General features: G+C 33.5%; 1 protein-coding gene across 1 annotated transcript; it reads right to left on the reverse strand.

The window, feature by feature from the left end:
* Positions 1-1,963: 1,963 nt before the first annotated feature.
* On the reverse strand, positions 1,964-22,605 carry LOC106066644 (catenin beta-like). The gene is made up of 17 exons (XM_013225716.2): positions 22,466-22,605; positions 17,172-17,239; positions 15,703-15,836; positions 15,453-15,573; positions 15,178-15,365; positions 14,673-14,977; positions 13,388-13,592; positions 12,559-12,703; positions 12,336-12,439; positions 12,011-12,217; positions 11,733-11,884; positions 10,251-10,353; positions 9,979-10,143; positions 7,896-8,046; positions 7,231-7,349; positions 4,431-4,551; positions 1,964-3,661 (listed from the first exon to the last, which is right to left on the reverse strand). The coding sequence occupies exons 2-17, from the start codon at positions 17,215-17,217 to the stop codon at positions 3,471-3,473; spliced, it is 2,457 nt and encodes an 818-aa protein (XP_013081170.1). The 5' UTR covers positions 17,218-17,239; positions 22,466-22,605; the 3' UTR covers positions 1,964-3,470.
* Between the last annotated feature and the right edge of the window lie 544 nt (positions 22,606-23,149).

A 23,149-nucleotide genomic window follows, 5' to 3' on the forward strand; every position in this document is an offset into this window, starting at 1 on the left:
CACAAAACTAATTTTTTTTTTTTTTTTGTGCTAAAGTGATCTGATGATTCACATGACGTCTATTGAAAATATGTTAAAGAGTTGAATAAAGTGTTTATTTAGACCTCCTAATATACATCTGACTCTCTGAGTCTCCTTATTAAGATGTCCTGTTAGTGTCGTCAAAAGACTGAACTAGGGCTTGGAGTTGCTCGCCAGTGATCCAGCCCCCTAGACAACGACCTTTGCATTCACCCATGGCAACCCCTAAATAAAATTCCTATTACAAATATATTAAAAAAGGAGTATTAATCCTGTTACAACCCCCACCTTTTTTTCACCTCTTTTGTTTGTTTGTTACAGAAGAGTCAGGCTTACACGCCTGAAGGCTAGAAAATATGCATGCTCTTCTAAACTTGCGGAATAATGAGTCCAGTTGAACACTTTCCTTTAGAAATATATCTCTATCCTATGTTCAGACTTCATGATGGCTGGAGTTGAACTAAGGAGAAATTTTGACTACAGCATCAAGTGCATGCTACACGAACAGCTTGTTTTTCAAGTTAATCTACACTGTTTTTTTCTTAATGGAAATAATTCTAATTAAAAACAACTAGGTTTAACAGTTTTGGTTGGTGACAAATCGGCACTGTGCCATACCTGTTGGCATTTTATATAGATTTAACAATGGCAATAAATCAAAGTCAATGTGCAACTTAAGATTAGTCGGAGCCAGTCTACATATTTTGCTAAAAGTTTCAGCCCCACTGCTTCATTGTTCACATCCAGGTTGTTAAACTATTGAGTAGACCCGGACGTTTCATTTTAACTCATGTATTCAGTCAAAATTAAAACTATAAATGACTGGACCATTTTCATTAGTTCCATGACTAGATCTATTAACTTTTATCAAGTCGATGTGTTCTTACTAGGCTCTTATGGCTTTAAAAAAAAAAAAAAAAAAAAATCCATAGTCTATAGTTCTCTTTTTTCTTCTACTAGCTTAGTTCGTATTTCCAAGTGACAAGTTTGTAAAAAAAATGTCAAGAAACCAATTTTCACCATTATTCAATCTTGTCAACAGTGCTTGCGAATTTAGCTTGTTCCATGAAGTTTTAAACCTAATAGCATATCAGTATTTTTCAAATTAAAGTCTCATTATGTACCAGTACTGGCAGTGGTGTTAGTTATTCGTACTTCAGTGTTAGATTCGTCCGAGTTATGTTTGGATTTTAGGTAAATATATTTTCAATTCAACTGCTGGTAGTTGTCAAGAATGCATTTTATGAACAGCATTATAGCTGATGGATTCAGATGTTTTACTATAAAAATTATACTACTTTTAAAATTACATTGACTGTAATGAAACATTCGTGAAAAGCATTGCTGGTTGTAGATCTAGTATTTCATCATATACATGACCTTAAATCATTAAAATGGTTTCCAAAGAAAAGGTTTCATGTTTTTTTTAATGGACAATTGTAACACTTTTGCATTAACAGGAATTTCTAGAGGGACCAGTACACATTAAAGATGCATCAGGATTAAGCGCAACACTATTTTCTAGTAATTATGAGATGGATCTCCGGTTCAAATATCAGTGAAGACTGGGATTTTGAACAGTACTTTAGGGCACCCCTGAGTCACCCTACTCAAATCAGTACCTGACAATAGTTGAAAGTAAAGGCAGTTAGTTATTTTGCAGGCAACGCAAACGCTCATCAAACTCTCTGTCAAGAAACAGTTGACTTTTAAGATTTCATTGCGAGGTCTGAAAGGGGGTACAATTATGAATTCAGCATTACCATGCATGAACTGAAATTGTTGATTAGCTATTATACTCCTTTATAGTGCAAATAGCTATTTATCAATCTAATTTACAACATGTATACACACTCATAAACATAAGTAGGCCCACAGTAAGACTTACACATACATCTTAGAATATTTATTTTAAAAAGAAATAAAAACAAAAAGAGATGAATATGAAAGAAATGATATTTATTGACCATCCATGCATATGTTAAAAAATGTTTTTTTTTAAAAACAAAACTGCAGTACAATGATGTTCCATGAATACTTTGTGTACAAGGTAGGTATGATCAAAGGAGAGAGAAAAAAAAAAAGACAACACACACAAACGACACTAAAACAAAAAAAAAACTGTACACTCAATGTAATCCAGCTCTCTGTTTTTGATTTGCTGCTAACATATTCTTTATACCTGGTGTCAAATATGTTATGCCATGATATGATTAACATATACAAAAAATAATTACCTTTTGTTTTCGACATGCGAAATCTACACATCTGTTTACAATACATTAAAATCATATATATTATTCACAACCTTTGGCAGAGAGAAGGCAAATTATGTCATAAAAAAAAAAATAACAGAAAAAAAAAGGGAATAGTTTTGTACATAAGAAAAGAGAAAAAAAGGAGGTCAGTATTTTGTTTTTTAAAAAAGGAGGTCAGTATTTTGTTTTTAAGTCCAAGATAAAAAATCATAAGTGACAAAAAAAAAACTTAGCAAAGATCTAACTTCCATTCTTATAATTTTCTCCACATTATCTAGTCTCTAAACTTTTTTGTTCATTTTTAATTACTAAGAAAAAACAAAATTCATACACAGCTGAATTCCCTGAATGAAGAAAAGGTTGCTGTTATTTTCTGCAGGAGATAGAAATGAAATAAATTTTTAATGTCATCATTTAAAGGCAAGGTCTATCCTCTGGTACGGTAGCAAGAAATAAAGAGACAAAAAACAAATGAAGGGTGAAAAGATGCAATTATGAGACAAATGTGAACATGGAAAATGTCTGGTCCATAACTGCAGTTGGTGAGGAATTGTTCATTGATAATAGCAGAGCCTCATTTTAGACTTTGTTTCATCAGCTGTTTCAAGGTAAATATCTCAAACCATAAAATAAGTATAAAAAAATATGATACATAATGTTCTCAAATATATCTATATTAAAAAGACATACATAGAAATCATTCATGGTACTATTCAATAGCATGGCAATAAAAAAAAAAAAAAAGAATGATAAATAAACATTCTGTAAATGCATTTAAAAAACCAAAACAACGAGGAACATGTGTTCCAGCAAAGATCTAACTTCCTTCTAAACAGAAAGAGATTTCACTGCACAAAGCTATTGTACATTTCTAGTGCATGTAAAGTCCAGTCAAATATATAAATATATTAAAATAAAACTTTAAAAAGTTATACATTTCATTAAGTCACTTGAATATGTCTTTAATGTGCTTAAAAGTCATCTAAACACTTTTTTTTAGAGCCTTTGTCTATTTTTTTGTAAGTTAAAAGATGAAATTACATAAAAAGAAAAAAAAATTTAATGCATCTATGATTATCCATCAAAATTAAAATAAATAATATTTGCAACAGTATTGCCTGTGAACTGTTCATTGCTTCAGCATGAAATGAGTGTCAAAAAAAACATTGCTCACACACAAGGCATCAGAAGTTACACATCAGTGTCATACCAGAGATTAGGATTGTCTCCCGTAGGGGGCCCGAGTGCTGGGTCCAGGTTGTCAAAGTTTATGTCACCAGGGTTGGCCAAGTCTGGCAAGTTGTCCATGGGACCATAGTTGCTGCTGTGCTGGCTACCAATATCCAAGCCTTGCATGGAATCAATTGGAACTTGTTCATAGCCTAAACAAAAATGGAGAAGCTTAAAACTTCATAACTGGTACAAGAGGTTCATTATATAAACATGTAAAGTGATTTCAAAATGATATGTTCAAAACTTGGAGATCAATCCTTCTCTACAGGGTTGGTCTGCACTTTGAGAAAAAGAAGGTTAAAAAAAAAATTTGTTGATAAAAAATAAATTAATAATAATTTCTTATGCCAGCACTAAAATTTTTTTGTAGAAAACAAAAAAAATACATAAAAATTGTTACATTTCTCAATGATTTAACTCTTAAAAAGGAGTAATTAACTATATGTATATACCTATATGCATATTATATATATATATATATATATATATATTAGGGGTGCACCGAATAGTACTTATTGATATCCGGCCGGGGCCAGATGAATGGGATGTGTGACAAAGGCATAAACCGCTTGGCTACCTATTAAGGGGACTCATGTTCCAAAACAGACTTAAGAGGCAGCACAGAAACCTTCTCAATGATACCCCCTCCAAAGGTTGGACATGACTTTAAATTGCCTTTTACGATTTATGATTGTGAGAAAGAAGTGGGTATTTTATAGTCTTGGTCAATTCCAAAATACCTACACAGTGGTAGAAAAAAAAAAGCATTAGTGACTTTTTAAGCCAACACAGCTTTAATTGATATCTGACTTCTAGCAGAAAAGAGGAAGATGTTTGACATAACCTCAAAAGGAAAGCTATAATTTCACATTTGAGAAATAGATAAACAATAAAAAAAAGTTCTTGTTCAAGATGTACCTGTTAATCCTCGTCCCATGTGATGACCCCCACCATACATGTTACTTTGAGAACCATGTGGGTTGTACATGTGATCTCTGGAATCTTCAAGTGGCATTGCCATATCATCAAATCCAGGAGGCTATTTTTTTTTTTTTCAAACAGAAGGGAATAAAACTGTTTTTACAAGGTTTTTAACATAATATTTAAATTTGCACAAGTACATATAAGCAGGACAAATAAAAAAAAAAATGTGACAGTTCTGGCCAAATCCTTTTAGTAATGTTTAAAAATTTAGTAGATTTTTAAAAACATATTTAACTCTTAAAACAAAGTCGGATTTGATTTTAATTGGGCTTCGAATTTTCAGCATTTAATCAAGCCACGATTTGTCACAAAAAGTTCGGGGGAAAAAAACTTGACTTGGTTAAGAGAAAAAAAAAAGATTTAAAATTGACAAGATAATTAATTGTATTAACTCATTCAATACGTATCGCAGCACAGTGCACCAACGCAATTTCGCTAGAATATGTATCGCCGCAGGCTACGCCAAGCGTATATTGTTTCTTTTAATGAGTATTTCTAATTTTTAAAGCACTTTCATTATAAATACTTTTCATTACTTCTATTCAGAAGAGGTTCAAGTGCCTTTATATTGTTTTGGTTTGATTATAGCACAGTTTTTGATTTTGTTATAGACATTTTACTATGCTGTGTTACAGTTTTTGACATAACACTTTGTGACAACAAAAAACAGCTAGTACAATGGCTTCTTCCAGTGATAGCTCTGGACGTAAGGATAATAAATACAGATGTATAATGGCTGAAGAAGCCAGTCAGATGATTCTATTTGATTCTGAATTGGATGATGATAGATCTAGTGATATTCTAGATCTAGAACTTGACAGTCTTCGAGATTGTGCCTCTCAGTCTAAGTCTAGCAAAAAAAAAAAAAGGAACCTGCTTTATATTTAGATCAGAATCCAGGAAAAAGCATGAAACTTAGCAGAAGTAGTTCTAGTAGACCTATTTATGATGATGATTCTGATATGGACCCACAACTTATATTTGATGACACTGACAGTGATGAAGATTATGAGCCACCAACTAGACCTCGCCCTCAGTCAACACTTGTGAAAAAAACTGCTTCAAGCTCATCAACTAAAGGGAAAGGGAAATGTTCTAGATCTTCTAGTCTTCAGTCTGTTGATACCAGCACTACAACTAGGTCTAGTACATCTAAATCTTCTGTCACTTCTGACTCTGCAGATCCTGAAAGGGACCTTGTTACATCTGGAACTACTGAAAATAATTTCAGATTTCACCCTCTGAAAATGCCTGGAGTTTGCACTGATCTACTTTTAACTGATCAATCTTCTCCGCTCGATTTTTTTCATGCAATCTTTGATGACTAAATAAAAGATAATTTGATAAATTCTGTCAATTCATTCGCAAGGAAAATATGCCAACTGAAAAACCCACCACGAAAGCGATCTGTGTTCGGACGATGGACCGACATTACAAGAAGTGAGTTGGACAAGTTTATGACAGTGCTGATAAAAATTGAAATTGAAAAAAGACCGGCTATTTCGGACTACTGGACAACTGCTGCAGAATTTTATGCTCCTTGGAATCACCATGTGTTCAACAGAGAACGCTTCCAAGATATTTACCACAACATGCTTCACTGTGGTGATGAAGCATTAGAAGGAAAAGAAAAAATAGAGCCATTCATGAATTTAATGACAGATAAATTTAGAAAATGTTTCTATCCCTTCCAGGAGCTCAGCATTGATGAGATGGTTATTGGGTTTAGAGGTAGGTGGCAATACAAGATGTTTAATGCCACTAAACCTAGCAAATAAAAAAAGTGGGCACCGCAAAAGTGAACGACGTTGACAAGCCTTCAATGGTCGGCACATACAATAGAAAAATGAATGGGTGTGACAAGCTAGACCAGAAAGTGACCTATTACTGTGTCTTTGAAAGAAAACTGTCTCTGAAAGACCACAAGCATGTTCTGATTCGACAGCTAACGCAGAATGTTGTTTTGAACAAACAAATCAGAGCTCCTGGTAGACAACAAGAGACAGGTTGCCTGGAAAAGTCTAAGAGTCAGCATATAGTGGACTACAGCAAACGGGACAGAGACTGTTTTTTTGTTCCACGAGCACTAAAAGGGCCAGAACCCATTTCTTTTGCTCTGGATGTGAAGCAAAGCCTCATTCACATCCAAAAGGATGCTTCAAATCCTTTCATGAAGCGCAATAACTTTATTGGCTGTTGGACAATGTTTTTTCTTTCATTTTGTGTATATAGTGTAAAAAGTTCATTTTTTCATAGAAAATGTGGGGAAAAAAATATTTCAGGTGTGTGGACAAAAAAAAACATAACTTTTTTATTTCTTGTGATATTTCAATGAAACTTTCCTACTTTCTTCCAAACATATTTTGGTATAAATTGTATAAAAAGCAGCTTCTTTCGATTAATATTTATGGATTTCCATAAGTTGAGTATAAATTATTTTTTTTTTAAATATTTTTTTCCACTTTGTTGTACTTAAGGTTTAGTAACTTTTTTATTTTTGTAATTATCTTATTAATGTTTACAGTATAAAATTCCTCATGCAATGACAAAAACATTGATATGCCATAGAAACTAAAAAAAATGATTGTATATAAGAACATTCAATACCATCACTAGAAAAGTTTTCAGCCAATCTTTTTTTGCTCCGCTGCATTTTGACAAAAACTAATGTATGGAATGAGTTAAGGACTATATTAGATAAACAATGAATAAAAAGTAATGCTTTTTTACTTACATCTGTCCAATTCGTATCACCCCGGTAGAGAGAACTTGTCAACTCCATTGACAAGCGTTTTTTGTAATCCTGGGGTTTGTCTTCAGACATACGAAACAGAACTGCTGCTGCATAGGTGGCTAGTTAGAGAAAAGTGAACAAATTTTATGTACATCTAAAATAACCAGATTTGCTATTAGCTGATTTTGACACAGAAGTAAAAAGATATAAAATATAAAATAAAGGCTTTGAGTCTAACTTTTTTGTTCATAAATAAATAATTATATAAATAAAATATTTATTTTCAATATATATATATATATATATATATACACACACACAAAGGGAGGCTAGGAATAATTTAAGTCAAGCTCTGAGTTGTATACTTTAAAACCTCAAGGTACCACATTGAATCCTCTTAAATATCCACAAAGGATTTGACACATAAGTCAAAAGAAATAAAAAGCTTAAAACCAAATTGTATTCTTTAAAAAAAAAAAAAATATGTATGGTTATGCTAAACTTAGGTCTTATAAGGTTAAATCTCAATTGAGGCTAGGAATATAGAATTAGAGATGCATAAAGACATGCCACACTAAGATAAAATAATGATAAACATATTTTATGCCGTCTCAAAACACAAGCAATAAGGATATTTTAATAAATAAATAAAACTCATTTCTCACCAACTCCTTCATTTCGTGAATGCAAAAGTTCTGTTAGCGGAGCTGTAGCACCTTCCTGTTCAATCATCTCAGCACCTTCCTTATCAGCTGCCAGTTCACACAGCACACCAGCAGCAACACGCTGGATATTCTCTATTGGAGAATACAGCAGCTGAAAGAGAACAGACAATATCATTGTAAACTACCAATAATTGAGCAATCAAACAATGACTTGACTTATTTCTGGGATCCCACAAGGGCCGCAACCACAGCTCTCCACTGAACTCTGTTCTGAGAAGCTTTCTTCATCTGCTCCCATGTCATTCTAGTATCCTCTGATGATGAATGACCTCTTCCAAGTTTGTTTGGGTCTTCCAATCAAGTGCCTGCCTTGTAACATAGGAAGTTGGTTTTCACAGGGTGCATCCTATTCACTTCATTTTCTCATATTAATATCTTATGCAATAGACATGATAAATTCCATTCTTCTTCTCTGAGATATGGAGCTGGGCATAGGTCTCTTTGAAATTATGACTCAAACTACACCAGTTCTAGACAAACCTTAGTTATGAAATGGCAGACAAGTGCTGAGCTTTTCTAGTAATGTCAAGCCAATAGCGATTGTTGTGATACGTGAATTACATGGAAAAATGTCATTAGTGTATATCAGTGATGCCCAAACTACGGCCCGCGGGCCAGATCCGACCCACAACGTGTTTCCATCCGGCCCGCCTGAACCTCGGCACAAAGTGAAGAAAATGTTTAAAAAGGTTGAAAAATGCATTTTTCCTACGTTACGACTCTCAGTTTTTCTTGGATGGATTTCATTCCAATCTACGGCATTCTAAAGTCATATTATTTTATTTTTTATGAACACGACGTTTATTTTATGGTGACATATGTTGACAGTTGTTTTAGGTTCTTAAATAATTCCGATGCTATCTTGAGCTAGTCGTGTAATATGTTGTGTGTAACACAGGGCATCAACTCTGCATCATTTTTTTTGTAATGTTCTTTTGATATCAAAGAGAATGGTTAGTACCATTTAATATTGGAGCGTTAATGAAATGTGGGAGCCATAGGAACGAAAACTAGAATATGAATGTAGAAACTTCTGGGAAAAAAGTGAAGACATCTTTGCTTTTGTGGAACATATGCCAACAAGATTTGTAGAGAATTGTTTCTGTTTTTAAAACATATAACAAAAAGTCATTTGCAAATCAAAACATAAATAAAAATATGGCGGCATTGTTGGTTTTAACCGCCAAGAAAAGATCGCTAAGCTAGGCCTAGTTGAATGAGTAGAGCGAGTGACGAGAACAAAGAGACAAGAAATGAGACCACGACAAGGGCAAGTTACAGAGCTGCTCAAAGTATGAGAAATGATGCGTAAAAAAGTGCTTTCTAGCAGTGGTGAAAGAATTAGTCCTGGGTAAAAAAGCAGTTAACACATTGCAAAATTATTGACAGGGCAGCAGATTTTGAAATGTTTTCTATTGCCACTGAGGATTACCCCTATAGACTAAAGACATCCCTGTTTGAGAAATTTAGAGTGATGCAGACAGTTCATTTCTTGGCCGTGTTGCCTGGTGAAACTTTTCAAATGTCCGAAATGAAGTGTTAAGGACGATCCCAATGTTTACAAGCACTTCATTGAGTAGACAAACTTTTCAGAAATAAAACGGATGAGACCGATTTTACATAATCGCCCTACGTGTGTACGTTGGCCTACTAGTGCTACAGGTTTCTAATAAAACTATTTAAAATGGAATTATTCTCTATTTCATTTTTTTTTAATCTATTCGATGATGTGGCCCGCGACACAAGTGTCGGAACTGAAAATGGCCCGCCAGGCGAATAAGGTTGGGCATCACTGGTGTATATCATAGAAAGGTGTTAAAAAAAATTAGAAACAACAAAAATGATTTCTTACTGTAAATTTGGTTTAAACTTCTACCATTTAATATTTTAAGTGTGTTTTTTTACCATCATTGTAACTAAAATTTTATGTTATTTTCTTTCATGTTTAGCAATTCAAGTTAAATGAAGTTAAAGGTCAATAGAAAATACTGCCTAGGAATCTAAAATAGAATTTATTATTTACTTGGACAAATAGAGGTATGCAGTTAAGTCCTCTGATGACAGCTCTGTTGTGAGCTTCACGAGCAAGAATGTGCAAAGCACCGACTGTGCCTTCAACAATTTCTTCCATTCTAACGCCATCAACATAGCCACTAAGAGGAGGTCCACCAGAGCTAATGGAAGCTCTCTGGGAAAAGAAAAATTCAATTCATTTAAACAACAATTTATATTTTCAATAATCTTCAATATTTTTAATTACAATGGCTTGAACAGTTGAAAACAAAACTGTGTTACCCTTTGAGTATCTTGATGAGCTCTGATCAAAAGCTGCACAATTCTAGGCAAGGCACCATGCTCTCGGAGAGGGGCATGATTTGAAGGGCAAAGTGCCAAGTTTCTATAAAAAAGAAAAAAAAAAAGATTGAAACTATTTAGTCCACCTCCACATTTCACTTACACATACAGGTTTGTATTTGCTTTCATATAATGCTGCCTTTGAATTATATAAGCCCTCTAAACTCATTTTACATGTAGAATTAATCCAGCCAACAGAAAGATATTTTAGTTGACAATGGATTCAACCTTAACCATGTTCTTGAACCATGAAAAAAAGTTAGGTGTTTGGTACCAAACAGGCTTTATGACCAAAATAACAGCACTTTATTATAAAATTTTGTTTTCCTTGACATAATATGATATGCCAATGCATTAAAACATCCAAATAAATATTGCACCATGTTTCATGTGAAAATTTTAGGTTATTTCAACCCGATGTAGGTAAAATGTTATTGCTGACAGTGATTGCACACTGCTTGTTGTTTTTCGCACACAAACTGATTACACTCATTACAGACTAGTTCAGTTTCCTTGTTACATGATCAGGGACAAATATTATATCTTGTTAAAAATGTTTGTTTTATAAAATGTTTTACATGTTTCGGATGTTCCTTCAGAGTTGAAGATAGTTTACTTCCTAGTCCAAACCTCCCGCAGGACGACGGGGGATGGGAGCGGGCAGGGTTTGAACCCTCGACAAATCCGAACGACAGTCCAGCGCGCAAACCGCACGACCAGGCAGCCATCCTTGTTACGACACGATTAGGAATTTGGCATGAAAAGTTATTTGTTTCATGAAAAGGAAAAGTTTTGACTTAAGAGACAAAGATGTGACAAATGAATTAAACAAGACTAGGATTTACTAAGAAGTAAACAGAAGACTTTTGCAAGACTTTTGCCAGCCATAAAGTAAGGTTGGCTTTAGTAACTACAGTAGAGATTTAGCTTCACAATATTCAACGGTTCCCTTCCTTATTATTATTAAAGTTTTTGTTCAACATTCGCTATCAGCATAGACTATCTTATATTGTTGGCCTTTCGCCTGTGTTATTTAATTTTGTTGAGTGTCCCCTCTGTTTGACACAGCGCAAAAGCGTCTAACAACATCTTACGTTGTCCTGGAAGTGTAACAATGGGAAAAAAATACCTTCTTCACATTGATAGTACTATGAGGTCAATATAACCCCCAAGCAAAAGTAAACCTAAATAATAAATAACCAGTAATACTTAGAGGGATGGGGGTTCCCATGGTAATAGAGAAGGATTAATGAGCTGTACCATTTATCTTAGAATTGTAAATGATATTTCACCACAGCCCTCTATGGTTAGAGAATTCAGGGTTGCTGTAAATATACTCACAAATCCTTCAGTCAGAAAACAAAAATACATTGATCAAATGTGTTGAAATTGTTGCTTAAACAGTATTAAAAATGCACATACCTAATGAGTCCAACAACAGCCTTAATAAGAGGCCAACGACTTGGTGGATGGAGAAGTTTCACAAGGACAGGTAGACCATAATGAAGACGTACAGCATTCTGTGCCATTTCTGCTTCCATGTGACGAGAAGTTAAGTGACGCAAGGCACACACCTGTTGTACATAACGAATTCTATCATGTATACATTTTCAAATTGAAAGAAAAAAATTGTGAGCCAACTTCCATTTCTATTTCTTTACTAGATCTGAGTGTTTACAATCAAAAACAGATTTACTTACAGCTGGCTCTGTAATATCTTCTCTGTCTCCTGCTTGCATAATTGTACGGACCAAAGCTTCAATACCTCCCACCTGGCAGACCATGACTTTGTTTCTCTGGTTGTTGCAGGTCAAGTTGGACAAGATACCAGCTGCACAGGTAACCACATTGATGTCATTGCTGGACAATAACTGGACAAGCATCATCAGCAAGTTATCCATTTGTTCCTGAAAAAGAGATGCTAACTTCATTAATAAACAAGGGGGCCACACCATCAACGAAGACAATTCTAAAAGCAAGATGTATACTTGATAAGATATTGAACTACAGCAAATTTACATTTACCATTTTAGTAGCGGCATCTGATAGGTTTCTTAAAGACCAAAGGCAGTTTTGCACCAATCTCTGACTCTGATGACCCAAGTGCATGGCCAAAGCTTGCATGCCTCCTGAAAATGTTAACATTAACTGATGTTTTAAACAAAATTCAAATGACAATGATAACAGTATATTTCTATAATATATTTCTGAATCAAATTATTCATAGTACGTTCATCCAAGTGTATACCTGCTTCTACAATAGCTGGTTTATTGCTGGAGCAAACAGACAAGACCTTGAGAACTCTGGAAGTAGTCCACAGCAATTTTTCATATGTGTAAGACTTCATGATACGAACTAGTTCTCCAGGTCCTCCACTTGCAAGAATTATGAGCTGGAATATACAAACATCCTTGTTGACTTTCAGTTGGAAAATTAAAGATTTCAAAACAAAAAATGTTAGTTTAAATATTGTCAGCTAATTAATATTTTGATTATACACCATATATTTAAGATATAAAATGCCAAAAGATAAAAATGAAGGATGCACAGTTGCCAAGTTTACAGACTATGGCTTATAGATAAGGAAATTCAGGAAATGCAAAGTGAATGAAGGAGCAATAAAGAAGACATTAGTATCTTTACAAGCAATAAAACAATGTCAGGCCTCAAAAGCCATGTTCTATGTAATAGGTTGGAATAAAATTAGCTATGAAACATTTTCAGACCACAAAAGCTATGTTCTATGCAACAGGTTGGGATAATATTAGTTTTGAAACATTTTCAGATGTGAAAAGTCTATAATCAATGCAATAAGTTGGGATAATATTAGCTATGTTAATGTGTCATTAAGCGATTAGGCAGTACACACAGCTTCCATAGTTACTGTTAAAATATTTGTACAAAAATGACAAATGACATCACCATGGAATTACTTTTTCTTGGAAGGGAGTCAAGAGTAACATATAAGTGATTTACCAAAAAATGGCTGCACCATATTGATAACTTATTTTAAGAATTAGTATAGCCTCACAACAAACTTAACTTTTTACACTAGTTGTAATTGAATAAATGTTACCTTGCTTTCTTGATTTCCATATGCCAAAATCTGCAGACAATCAGTGGTGATGGCCAAAAACTTTACATTGTTGTTTCGCTGTAGAAGTGCAACCATTTTCTGTAGACCACCAGCTAGACGAACTGCCATTTTAGAACCCTCTTGATGAAGCAACAAGTTGTGCAATGTTGTGATGGCATAGAACAAAACTGACTCAAGAGGAGAGCTGGACAAATACACAACAATTATATATATAAATATTTTTTTAAAATAATCCTTATAAATCATTTATTGTGGCTATTTTTTTTAATGTCATGTGATAAAAGATAAAAAGATAAAAGATGTTTTGTTATAATAAAAAAAAACTGAAAAAAATAAAGCTAAAGCTTCCAATTAATCAGTACCTAGAAGTATTTAGTTGTTTGCTTAGATCACAGCATATAATAGGAGAAAAAAAGTGAACATTTGTGGTCAATAATGTCTAATGTTTATATAATTAAGGTATGTGATATTAAATTATTCCATTTTCTAATGTAGATTTGTTTTGAATATCATTTCACTAATTCCCTGTTAATGCTTGAACGTGATTTACTCAAGAATGACAAATGTAATCACCATATAAAACCAGTGGTCACACCAATCATACATGTCATAAAAAAAGAACATCTACTGATTTTACTTTTTTGATAGAACATTAATAGTACTAAAGTATTACCAAAAATTATTTTTAAAAAGTAAGCAAGATTTTAAAGCAATTCATATTTAAAATGTCAGTGGTTTTAAAACTAATTCCTTTAAATAATTGTATTTTTCATAATGGTTTTTACATACTAGAAAAACAAAAAGTAACTTTTAATCATCTTTTGGAATGACTATTTGAAAAAACACTATTGGCACTCCAGTATTCCCCAAAATTATTTTAAAAAGGCTTGTGTGATTTTAAATGCTTATTACAATTACCTCTATTCAACTCATACCTTCATGGCACATGGACAAGGATCTCAAAAATGTCTCTAACAATTTTCCTAGAAATTTGACAGCTGATGTATATTGTTGGGAAAAGAATTACTAGTTCATTTGCCACACTGGGAAAATTCTAGTTCGACTTATATTTTTTCAAAGCATAAAAAGAAATAAATTTAAATTTTGCTAGGAAACTTGAAATTATCTTGACAGGACTAAATGTCTTCTATTTCTTTAAATGTAACATTCATGAGTTATTTAGAAAAATAATAAGTATTTATTAATGTTTTTTCTTGTTTTGCAATACTAAATAATTTTAAACTGACCAAGCAATATTACTAACCTTAGTAGCTTAACCAATGCAGGTATTCCTCCTGACTTGAAGATAGCCAGCAGACCTTGTCTATGATGAGAGAGGTTATGCAGTGTTCCAGCTGCACATCGCGTGGTCTCTATGTCATCCGTGTTTGCCATTGCTCTAATCAATGCAGAGATCATCTGTGGAGAGTTCATGATAGCATGGCGACTGGCTTCCTTCTTTGACAGCTGGTGGACCATCATAGCAGCCTGGTACACAACTACTTGATCCTCATCATTCAGCAGTTTAATCAGTTCTGGAATGGCTCGAGTGGCCAGGTCAGCATCATCCTGTAGAACCAAAGTTTTTTTTTATTACACAGACTTAGTCCAATTACATTTAAAAAAAAAACAACAATAATACTAATAAAATGGCATATCAGACATCACTTAGTTCATCTTAGATTTAGAATTTTTTTTTTTTTTACAAATAGCAAGTTTTTAAATTTTTCATCTATTTTAGCAAGGATTTTATCTGAAGTGTTACTTGCCTGATAGTTGATAAGGTTGACAACAGCATGCTTAAGCATTTGAGAAGGTTCACTCAAACGTTGGACAGCTGTTGGCTGATCAGGCTGTATCTGTGTGGATGGAATCTGAACGCCTTCTGGCATAGTCTCAGGGAACATGGCAGCTCGCACACGTTGGGATCTGGTCTGGTTTAGCTGCTGGTTGATCTCTAATGAATTGATTTAAGAAAAATTTAATAAACATTTCAAGACCTATTAAATATTACAAAATAAGTAAACATGTTTAAGATAGTTACCGTCAACTTGTTCTTGATTGTAAGCATCACCACCCAAGCCCCAATCAAACATCATCTTTGAGGGATCCATATCCCCATCATCGATTTCATCCCCATGGCTTTTGCTGCTGATTGATGGAGCCTGAAATGTTGAAATGATTATCAAGTGAGAAAAGGTTTTAACAAAATAATTTAAAATATTTTTTTATTCTTAAAAATCACTATTAAGTTACCTAAATATCAGTGGCACCAGAATGAATGAAGCTCTCACCTGTGTAGTTTGACCAGAATGAATACCAGAATCACTCATATACTGATTTTGCTGCCACATCATTGTCTGCTGCTGTTTGTTGTCCACGGGCATGTTACTTAGATCCATATAACTTGGTTCACCAGACGAGCCCACTGATAATAAAAAATATGTAACGTTTAAATGTTAATATTTTTTATATTATTTCTTTGAAATTTATTTTTCACTTCAACATCAAGTCTCAAACAATGGTGTATTAACGACTTGGAATTCAGTGCTTACAATAGTTAGTGTAAATAAAAAACAACAACATGGTATTATAATCTAATTGCTCTTCCTGATTCAGATGTCCTTAAGGTCAGAGACTTCCGGTTTCCTTTTATGGACCTCTTAACCAAGGAAAGGCTTTTATCCATGGCCAGGATGAGAAATTGACTCTTCACCAATCTCTCTGTCTGAAGTCCCACCTTATCTGAAGTGATCATGTATTCACACCTGGTGTGTCGCTGGACACGGCCCCCTTGAGCCAAGCATGAGTTCCCTCTCCCGTGTGAGGCCGGAGGCCGAGCTGCGTGGGGACCTTCGTATGCCTATACTCCTGATTGTGCTTGTTATTGCTAAACTTCAGTTACAACAAATCAGTTTGCTAAACAAACTAAAAATCTACATGAATCCATTTCACACAATAATGCTATAGCATTATTCTATCACAATTCTGTACTACAAAGGCATAAAGTCTAAAGAGTAGGTGGGTGACTATTGTAAGTAAAAGTGATTAATTGAATTTCTAATATTGAAATTTTAGAAAAATAAATCTTTATGTAAGTTGATAGTTACCCAAATACTAAAAATCTTATGTGCCATTGTCAACAGATTTAGTTATTTTTGTATTTGTATTTTATTTGTATTTAATAGAATTTCACTTAGGTATTCAACCTGACATTATGATTAAACATATAAAATAATAAACCTGATGTTTTTATTGAATCAAGAATGTTAAAAAGGCCAGACATTGCAGCAATAATAGAAGGCCTCCATGGCTTATAGTCACCAAAGCATTAAATTTGTATTGAGATTCTAAGTTCTTAGTGCATTTTTAAAAAACTTTCTATGTTTTGATGACTTATTCTCAATTAACTGTGGTCTTATTTTAATGGATAAGATACTGGATTACAAAAACAAAGATGCAATAGAGAAACTATTTTTTTAAATAGGCATTCTATATTTATGCTTTCTTTTAACAGGAACTGTCTCAATAATATATTGACAAGTCAGATGCTATCTTCAAATTTAAGCCTGCTAATTTACTTTTTAAAGTATTATTTAATAAATTGCAGGAAGTATTAATTTCATTACAGAGTATAGCTAGTTAGGCAAGATACTATTTACAAATTTAGGATTTTAAAGTCAAATGCGGTTACACTTTTATAATAAAAACAGGATTTTTTTTAATGAGCTTAGATCAATAAAAAAAAAAAAAGTATACTCACTTGCCCTAGTAGGACCCGAGCCAGCATTAAGCTGGTAACTACTCATTTTGAAACAATGGTAGGAGTCTCTGGAAGCAAACAGAATAAAAATTATAAAAAAATCAGTGATGGGAAAAGACTTGTAAAAATTTTTTCAGGAAATTTTGCACCCCCCGTTTTTTTAACTGGCCTGTCGCGCGACTTAAAAAAGTTGTTGCTGAATTTTTTTTAATTACGTAGAATCATTTTATTTAATTAATGTTGTATTACATAATAATTAAAATGCATAAGCTTTACTGCACGCATAATGCATGCAAGGCACTATTGTTTGTATATATATATAAATGAGAGGAGAAAATTTTTTTGCAGATGCTTTATATCTAGGTCCAGGCAGTCTGAGCATTCTATATTAGATAACTGCTTTACTGGTACTAAAACAACTTCTCTATCTCAAACAACTATAATGAATAAATGTGTTTGAAAATCAAAACATGCTTGAGTTTTGGAAATACTTCAAAAATATGAGCTACACTTCTGTTTGTTTCACTGAATATTCAATTTTGTACAGGAGAAACTGTTTACTAAACTTTGTATATATGAAGTCCACCAAAAATGCTTTGAAATGCAATTGAGAGAAAGCTGCTGAATCTCTGCTGAGTTCTTAAGAGAGACAAGAACAACCAGATGAGGAGCAATGCTAAAAGGAAGAGAATGTTTAGCAATAAAACTGCATATTGAGGCTTCCTTATGTGACTCTTTTTCATGCAGATACAAGTTGTTTAAAAGAAGTGGATCTCTATCACACTGGGCTTTTAAAGCATTAGTAATTAAGTAGATTTAGTAAAAAATCTTTAATATATATTTATCACTATAGATCTAGCTCCATCTATAATCTAGATCTACTTAAATCTAATAACTTGAATCTACATCTCTAATGATTCTAGATCCAATATAATATTATTAGATCTATATTCTATCGACTTTTACTCAGTAACTCACTATAGTCATGTAATATGTAAAGTAGGCCTACATCTATAAAATATAGATGGCCGGTAGCTCTTCTAGATCTAGATCTTTTAATAGATCTAGTTGTCTAAATCTAATCCCATTTAAACTCATGGAAGTCTGCAGGCAAGGTTCAAATTAGAAAAATCTAGGGGCCATCGTAACAACAGAGCAAAAATTAATAGCGCATCTATATAGCAGCCGTAAATCATGATACTTTGAGATACTTTTCAAAAGCTGGCAAGCAGCCATTGAAGTTTAGACACTCTAGATCAAAAGTATTCAAATTAAAGAAACTAGATATTTTATCTAGAATATATCTATCTAGACTGATTCAAACCACTCTAGTCTAGACCGATATCTAGACTTATAAGACAATACGGTAACACAAGATTTAAAAAAAATAATAGAACTTTAACTGTGTCAAAAGACTGGATGTGTGCATGTTAAAAACAAATCAAACATCTGTTCCAACACTGGTGAAGACTGGGATTGTTAATTTCTGGATCTTTGGGCGCCTCTGAGGCCATCCATATGTAACATTAGTCAGTGTCAGGGGGAGGTACGGCGAGACTGAATATATGTTACTTTGATATTTTGGTATGATAGTTATGTCCCTTGTTTATGTATCCTCAGGTTATGAATGTGAATAGTCTTGCCCGTGGTATGAACTGAATGGTCTAGTCTTCGTTGAATGTGCGAGAGAGTGTTAGTTAGTGAGGTCTTGGTCCCGGTCAAGGAAGGTTGGATGTTGCTTCCTGGACTGGTATTTTTGTATTTATATTTCATGAGAGTTGATGTCATTGTGTGCCTTATTAAACATTAAAGTAGTATTATTTTTCATGGATATCTGGAGTTGGAGTTAAAGTGTATTTAGTAATAATTAATTGTAAGTAATCTAGTAACCCATAACGAGCCAAGCAAACAAGCAAAGAAAGGAACCCGACAGTAGGGTAAAAGTAAAGGTGGTTGGTCGTTGTGCTGGCCACATGACCAACCGCCTTTAGTTTTCCCCAACTAATGTCAGGTACCCATAAAAGCAGAGTGGACTCAGAGGCGCCCAAGGATCCCAAAATAAAAATTCCAGCTTTCACCAGGATTCAAACCAGGGACCCCAGATTCAAAAGCCAAGCACTTAACCGCTCAGCCACCGCGCCTCCATATCTATTATACAAAAGTGTAAATCAAAACAGTTAAAAAAAAGGAGTTTTGAATTTTAAAGTTGCAAAATGAATGAAATTAAAATTTAAAAAAATACTATGAATAAATCATGAAAAAAATTAAAAGCTTGCTATGATTGTTCATATAAAGATTGATTGTCCCCATTGTTGACCCTAGAACTAATGAATAGGCTAATAAAAAAAAAATAATAACCAATCTGAAATTGATTTTAAAAAAAAAAGAGATCTAAAAGTTTGTAAAAGTAGATTGTTGAGAGCTTCAAGTAGATCTATAGTCATTTCCGTCTAAAACACTCCTAATCTTTGTTAAAATGCTGATAGCTAAGACAAAACTAGTCTATTGTTTTTTGTTTATACTCTGAAAAACAAGTGCTTTACACGGGTTCAAAGAGCACTGGTAGGACGATGCCATTTTTTTCTTTTTTCTAGGACAGAAGGAGGGTATGTCCGGGGTATGTCCGGGGTGGAGGAAATTTTTTTTTTTTTAGAAAATTTAGGTACCAGCTAAACAAAAACTAAAAATTCTTCTAAATAGGCCATAAAACACATACATGTCATAACCTTTGTGTAAATAGGGGGTGTTCACTAATAATCGTTTATTATTATCAATGACACTAAGGAACGCTAGATCTACTTTTTCTTTTTTACAATTTTGCCACTCATCACTAATGCTCCACAAATGTAAAAAAAATGCAGAGGGAGGGACAGTTATTGATCGATCAGGTACCAAATTAGGCCACAGTCACAGAGCAGAGTGAGCGGGCAAGACGAGAGGGGGGTGGCACAGTTTTTTATTTGGGTCAACTAGACCTAGGTATGCTACAGTACACAGTATACGTAAAGCATGTGTCTAATGGCCTTGTTGTGGCATCCGTTATAAACAGAGAAGGAAGCAATCGAGAGCGGGAAAAGTAACACTGACCTGTCTTTCTTAAGTTAATGTATAAAGAAATTGAAATAAAAAAAGAAAATTAAAGATAATAACATTTTTAAAATACAATAACTATGAGGTGTTCGTTAGCACACTAAGAGTTAAGAGTGTTCACTAAATTACAAAACGGGGGAAGGTGTTCGTTAATGTCAGCTCATTGACTTGACCCTCTTTGACATCATACTTTATTGTAACTACGCGTAGCGTAACAAAACAACACATCTATTTTTATTGACAAATGGATGACGAGTTTATAGATCTTTGCAGTTTTTTCCTAGGACTAACCATTACGGAGCTATAAAAATTCAAACGTAAAATTTGCAGTGGCAGGGCTTAACGTGTTCGTTAGACGGAAATGACTATAGATAGTTGAAAGCTTCCATTTTCTGCCATATGCCTAGTCTATAGTATAGTAAAGTATAGTAGTCTGTGAGTCCAGTCTAAGACACTGACTAACACCCAATAATCATTAACACTATCACTAATAGATCTAGACTTTCTAATACTTTATATTAACTAGATCTATATACTAAATCTAGTCTATATCTAGAATCTAGGATGGCTGCCTGGTCGTGCGGTTTGCGCGCTGGTCTGTCGTTCGGATTTATCAACGGTCGAGGGTTCAATCCCTGCCCGCTCCCATCCCCCGTCGTCCTGCGGGAGGTTTGGACTAGGAAGTAAACTATCTTCAACTCTGATGGAACATCCGAAATATGTAAAACATTTTACAAACAAACAATTCTAGACTAACAGTGTACTGTGACTAATAAGTTGAATCACTACAGTTGTCAGTGTAATCTGTAATGACATGAAGTGCAGTTACTGTATACTACTATAGTTAGGGATGTAAAATAAAAAAAATTATTTTTGAAAAAACAATTTTTCGTTAGTACATCATTAAAATACTTTAAAAGAACTTTCCAATGGTGTACAAATTATGACTGTATGTTTAACAGTTAGAAAGTTATGATTTTTTTTTTTGTGTCGTTTTGACCTAACATTGTTGATGTGGAGCAAGTGAGATGTGAGCGTGTCACTGGCTTGGCCACTGAGACAACCCCTCCCCCTTCAAAAGTTAAAAAGTTGGAATTGAGTTTTGTAGACGATAGATCTACTTATTACATAAGAAATTTAATAGTAGATCTAGTATTAGCAGTACATTTCTAGCTCACAAATCTGATTTTATTTATATTTATGAACTTCACTTGTTTATAATGTAAACATTGATGAAATAAACCAATTCAAATTGCATTTTTTGAAAAATTGCGGGGTAAAATTTTAAAAAAAAAGTATCTAGATCTATAGCTAATAATAGACAATAGTAATAATATCTGCTACATGATTATAATTTCACTTGTTGGTGACAAACAATATTGTCTATAAAAAAATATTAAAAACTGAAATGTCCATTGAGGTCAGTGTTATTTTGTTTTTTTAAAGTTTGTACAATGTTGACAATGGATCGATCTGAAAATTGGTAGGAATATAGCTAGACACATGTACTATTAGTTGGAAAAAACTACGACTTACATGTAATGAGTATCAGTAAAAATAAAAATGTCAATGCAAAATATTTAAATACATTTTTTTTTCAAAAAATTGTCAAAGACAAAATTGAAAAATTTTCACCATCATCAAAAGTAATCACATTCACTCTTTTTAGTAATGACAGTAATGATATAGACTAGACTAGTATAAAATATAGTCTCTATCTTTACATATACTGAGCATAATAGATTTCAAACAAAGACCTATGTAGCAGTAAGGAAAACCCATTTACGCCATTTTTGGACACGGGAATTTCCCGAATTTCACCTCCCTACTCTACTGTAGTGTAACTACTGTAGTGTAACTATTCTAATTCATATTCATAGAATGATAGATGATCAGTGTACTGAAGACTGTGTCTTGTGTAACTCAAACTGTTAGTCATTATTAATCTAAAACTATATCGACTAGGTTCTAAATCTAGATGTTTTATTGAAGAAAATCACACACACACACTGAGCTGGACAGTCATATTTAATTTAATATTAGTGTTAGGCGTCCATCATCTCACATCTGAAAGTGAAACACTTGCTTCCGTCTTGTTCCAACAAGGACCAAAATAAAGATTGACGACTAACGTCTAGCATTTATCGAAATGCGGCCTATAACTGCACAGATGCAAAAATTCACAGGCTAGCTTATATTCTTACCGAAAAGAAGGCCCTGGTGGACCAAAAAATTAATGACGAAACAATCACTTCACGAATTAGATTTATTAGTTAATGTTTTCCCTTCTTTAGACCCTCTCCGACATTCAAATCCAAAATGGCGTATGGTTTATTTCGCGCATGAGCAAACCTATTCGCACCTGTTCGGGAGTGATTTGGCCCCAAAGAATGTAAAACTCTTAAAGTACAGGTCTGTATTATTGACACAAGAGAAAAAAATCTTTTAAATTAAATATAAATATTTTGTTATTAAAAACAAAAATTTATAAATAAATCTTTAAAAATTGAAAAACAGTTCAAATTAGTGTAAATAGCTTTAAAACATTAGCTCACCTCAGTGTATTAATGTCAAATGGTTTTGGTGTTTACTGTACTCTCACTGACACGAAATAGTTCTCCATAAATTTAAAAAACAAATAAATAATTGTAATATTTTTGAAATTGATAATATTACAATTTAAAAAGAAAATATGTCTAGCTATATTGTATTTGTAACTAAAGCGTTTTTAATCAACGTAACTATTTGTTCAATAGTATATGCGTGCCTACGCTAGATGGGCTTAGTGGTTAAAATGGAATGTCAGACTGTGACACTTGTACAAAAGAAACAAAAACAGCGCATGGGGTTTACGGTCAAGAAATAAAGTGACTTGCGTACTGTGTGTG

The sequence above is a fragment of the Biomphalaria glabrata genome, chromosome 16, assembly GCF_947242115.1.
Source record: "Biomphalaria glabrata chromosome 16, xgBioGlab47.1, whole genome shotgun sequence".
NCBI lineage: Eukaryota > Metazoa > Mollusca > Gastropoda > Planorbidae > Biomphalaria > Biomphalaria glabrata.